Source organism: Montipora capricornis, chromosome 1 (assembly GCF_036669925.1).
Source record: "Montipora capricornis isolate CH-2021 chromosome 1, ASM3666992v2, whole genome shotgun sequence".
In the NCBI taxonomy this organism is placed as follows: domain Eukaryota; kingdom Metazoa; phylum Cnidaria; class Anthozoa; order Scleractinia; family Acroporidae; genus Montipora; species Montipora capricornis.
Window position 1 is genome coordinate 3,661,173 of NC_090883.1, and position 5,000 is coordinate 3,666,172.

Below are 5,000 nucleotides of genomic sequence, written 5' to 3' on the forward strand. Positions count from 1 at the left end.
TTAATTTAATGGCAACAGGGAAAGCTCCTGGAAACGACAAAATCCCACTGCGTGTAATTAAGGATGGCCTTCCCACTATTCTTTTAACACTCACGTCTATTGTAAGTAATTCACTCACAAGTGGCGTATTTCCATCTATATGGAAGACTGCAGAAGTGATCCCTATTCATAAACAGAGCGATTATGAAAACCGGAAAACAACCGTCCCATATCTTTATTGCCCATTTTATCAAAGATACATGTATGTGAGAGAACTGCACTAAATCAATTTAGGCCTTACCTGGTACTAAATGGACGATTGTCAACAAACCAAAGCGGCAATAAAAAGTGGCATTCAACCAAGACTTCACTGATTTACACGACAGACAAGATTCTAGGCGACATTGATCAAAAGAAAACTACGGCCATGGTCCTGCTAGACATGAGCAAAGCCTTTGACAGTATCAGTCATAAAACCTTGCTCTACAAACTTCAAGATATAAGTGTTTCAACATCCGCCATCGATTGGTTTCGTGGTTATCTACATGTATCTATCAGAACTCAAGTAGTCTGTGTCAATACTAAGATCTCTGATCCATTGCCGTTGACCAATGCAGTTCCACAAGGCAGCATCTTAGGTCCAATGCTCTTTGGAGTCTATGTCAATGATTTACCATCTACTCCAAAACATTGTCTAGTCGAGAGTTATGTGGATCATGACACTAAGTTATACATGTCATTCCAACCCCATGACTCTGGAAACATCGTAGCTGCTTTGAATGAAGATCTTGTCAGCATACGTAACTGGTGCTTTGAAAATGGTCTACTTTTAAATCCTGATAAAACCAAGTTGATCATATATGGAAGTAGACAGATGACTGCAAAAATCCCAGAATTTCGCCTTACACTCTTGGGTAAAGACCTTGAACCCTCAGAGACTGTTAAAGATCTTGGAGTGATTTTTGACAAAAACCTCACCTTTAATGAACACATCGTTAAAACTGTCTCCTCTTGTATGTCTGCGCTGGGACAAAATTATAGGCCGCGTAAAACACGCATTTAGGAAAGACATACTTATTATGATTATAAATTCCTTAGTATTTAGCAAATTATATTATTAAAAAAAATAAAAATAAAAATATTTAATTGACCGCTCCCCATGGGGGCTTTTCAGGGCCAATGAAACACAATGAACAGAACATCAACTGTTAAGAATCCCAACTGGCCGGAGGCAAACCAGTTGGCTATTTGCAAGTGCAGCTGGGAAGTTGAACCAGTGACTACCCGGATCAAATTCAACGAGTGGTCAGAGCGAGTCTTAAACCCGGGATCTCCGGATCTCAAGGCAAGCGCCCTAACCACTGGGCCACACTGCCTCCTTGTTCGTCAGTTTGGGCAAACACTACTGACACTAATATAAAGAGGCTGCAAGGGATTCAAAATTATGCTGATCGCATAGTATGTAACACTAGAAAATATGATCATGTGTCTCCAGCTCTAAAAAGCTTAAAATGGATTCCTGTGAAGTCACACCTCTATTTAAGAGATGCAGTTATGGCCTTTAAGTGTATGACAGGTCTGTCACCTGAATATTTAAGTAATAAGTTTATCTCGAGGGGTACATGTAGTATTAGTGGCAGAGCGACCCGTAATTCACAAAAATTAAACATCCCACTCTGTAAATCAGCAACCGGCCAGAGGTCCATCTATTATCGTATTGTAAGTATTTGGAACGCTATTAGCCCTACATTGAAATTAAGTCGACGAAATCTTCACACCTCATGGGGGGGTGTTTATAGATCATTTACAGTATAAAATGAGGTTTAGTGATTGATTATCTTGGTAATGAGTGCACATGCAAACATGGAAGTTGTTCTCAAATGTGGTTACAAAAATGTACATGTAGTTTGTTCGTACTTTGGGAAAATACAAGTGTACCTGGTAAAAATGGCCTGATAAAGAAGAAGGAAGTTTGCTCTAAGAACAGAGACAAAAAACCAAAAATTTATTTTTCACAACTTTGTCAAAATTTTGAGGCCTAAGCTTGTGGTGGTGTTTGCCTAAGTGGAACCCTTTCTTCTTCTTCCTCTTTCCTAAAAACAACCAAAGTTTGATTTGGTACAACCTGATGTTGTTCAACAAACCAAAAGGAGAAACCCTTAACCCATTGACCCCTGAGAGTGACACCTAATAGATTTTACTCTGTCTAACGCAAGACAATTTTACTTGTCAATGGGGGTGTCCCTGTGGCATTTGAGGTGTGAAAGGGTAAACTGACTTACTTCTTACTACTTTATTGTATTCAGCACAGAATGTTGTAGATAGTTTACCTTTTCCATTTCTTATCATAGACCTTCCACAAGGTTGATAAAGTTCAGAAATTATACACCAAAAGATGAAACATTGAAGGAGAAGAAACTACCAAACACCAAACCTCTGTCAGGTACAAAGTATATGACGATGCTAGCTGTTTTCATTGATATTTGTGCACCCAAACTGCTGCAAGCATATTTTGCCAGTCTGTTCTTGAGATTTTGCAGTTGATGTGCTGTAAAACTTAGCACATTTGGTGCATCACTGAGCTACAGTATATACCTTGAAGCATGAGCAAATTCCTGAGGTGTCATTGCAAATTTCTTTCAAATGGAACAATCTTCTCAAAAGTGGAAGCAAGGCAGAGGATGATGTTTAATTATCTCATGGTGGTTTTATTTTGTTTCCAATCTCAGTTGAAAATGAAGTACAAGAGCATCTTGAAAAAGCCAAGGCTGAAAAAGTTATAGAAGAAGTGGTATGAGAATGAAAATAATGTCACTGCATTGTTTTAGTTATAGCCAATTACTTGTTTATGTACAAGCAAATTGCGACTGAACAACTACAGGTTTTAAAATAACTTTGCTTATAAAAGAACCTACTGTGTTCTCTTGCAAGTCATTCATGAATATAGTCAAGCCATAATTATACATAAGAAAATGGCTGCGTTAGTAGTTTATGGCAGACTTCTTCAATCCTAGAAACACATCAAGGGTTCAAGGTTCATCTTAGTGGTTACATGCGTATGGCACAAATTGAAAACAGCTGCTCATATTAAAGTGACTGAAACTTACAATATAGTAAATCATGTGCATAAAAATGTTCTGAAAGTTCTTTGACAGTTGCTTCATAAGATTTTGCTATCGAGCTAATTGCAACTCATGCAATAAAGGTTAACTTTTATTATTTTATTATTATTAAATTATTATTATTACATTAACCCTAGATACCCTAGTTGTTGATGACACACTTTAAAGTCCCTATGACACTTATTTTTTCAGCTGTTTTTTAACTTTTCATTTAAATACCTAATATATAGTGTCTGGAATGTAGTACTTCAGAAAATTTTCCTCGTGGTGTATCTGTTGCAGGTCATTTTGTTCCTTAGGTTAATTTGCAACCAAACTAGGTCATTTTGTTTCAACCTAGGTTATTATGAACTGTCTAAAAAAGGGTTTTCCCTTTTTTGGGGGGGATGTAAAAAACGGGGCCTGGATTTTTAGGGGGAATAAAAAAGAAAACACCCTTGTCCACCTTTCCCTTGCCTTCCGTTCTTCATCCACTTACCGTCTCTCCCTCTCCTTACCCCTTACCGTCCTTGCTTACTACCAACAGACTGTGCCTCTTACCTTGAACTTTCACAACATTCCATGCCGCTCCAAGGATTCGAACCCTCACACCATAGGACATCCAAGATTACTTGTCCTCTGTATTAACCGCTAAGCCATCGAATCAGCAACTGAAGTCGTTAAGCTATTTCCAAGCCATCACGACAACCACCATTTCGCACATGCGTAAATGATATAAAGTGAGACTTAGAAAAATTAATAGTCAAATATTGTACGAAGTTTATTTACGTCACTATGCAAAATACATCAGGAACAAGACATCATTTCTAGTCATGATAACAAACCGATTTTCGCCACAAACACAGTGTTCCTACAGTGAAAAAAATATGGTGGCACGGGCAAATAGAACAACAAAAGATAACCTTTGCAGTTTAATCAAAGAAAATAATTTGTCTCCGAATCACTGGTGTCATCATCTTGGAGAAACCACTTGTAAAAAAACACATAACCATTCACAGAACAGTCTGCCTTTTGCAGTTATCATAACCAGAAAGGGAAGGAGAAAAAGAAGTTCAAACTTCAGGATTATGTGGCACTGAAAATTAATAAAATGGAAAAGGAAACACCGCTTCATCCAAATGTGCTACTTGCTCAAATTGAAGAACTTGAAGGAGACTGTGCCAAAATAATCACAAAATTTGGATTTATCACTACAAGCAGACTCAGCAAAATTGAAAAAAAGAAACAAATATTTTATTTCATAATTCAAAAGAAATAACACTTACAAGAGCCTACAAAATGGCTTCTAATCAATAGATTATGAAACCTCTTTTTCCTGACTTTTCAAAGTTTTGTTTTTACTTGCCTTTGATTATTACAAATTCAAAGTAAGCAAAAGATAGAGGAAATAACTAAGCAAATTAAAAATCAACAAGACATCATGTATGTTTCAGTTCTTTTATTCCTTGGACAATAATTCAATATTGTTGCCCTCTGCCATCCTAAGGAGATTCATCAATGAACAATGTCGTAAAAAGCTCTGAGAAAGAAAAGTAGAATTGGTTATCATGCACTGTATACCTAACCCCAATCTTAATGTCAGTGCCTAGACTGAACAACCATTGGGGTTTTATAAAATGCTCATGAAAATCTAAGCTGCACTAAGTTCATCCCCTTTCCTCTATGACCAATTTACTAACCAACATATTACACGTACTTACTTAATACTAATAATTGATGGGTTTTGTTGATGTTTGCTACTATCAATTTCAACCTAGTTTAAAATAAAATGACCTAGGTTGAAACAAAATGACCTAGTTTGGTCGCAATTAACCTAAGGAATGACCTACAACATATCCACGCATTTTAGCAGGCCTTTGATTTATTCAGAAAAGAAATTTGGCCAGGCCATTTGGATCC

At 37.0% G+C, this 5,000-nt stretch overlaps 1 protein-coding gene across 2 annotated transcripts in view; it reads left to right on the forward strand.

Annotated features, from left to right (window-relative positions):
* LOC138050872 (coiled-coil domain-containing protein 12-like) overlaps positions 1–5,000 on the forward strand; it is a 13,494-nt gene that overhangs the window by 1,412 nt on the left and 7,082 nt on the right. For both annotated transcript variants that reach the window (XM_068897141.1, XM_068897136.1), the window contains exons 3-4: positions 2,331–2,422; positions 2,709–2,770. In XM_068897141.1, the coding sequence (XP_068753242.1) occupies positions 2,331–2,422; positions 2,709–2,770 (154 nt within the window). The remainder of the gene's footprint in view (positions 1–2,330; positions 2,423–2,708; positions 2,771–5,000) is intronic.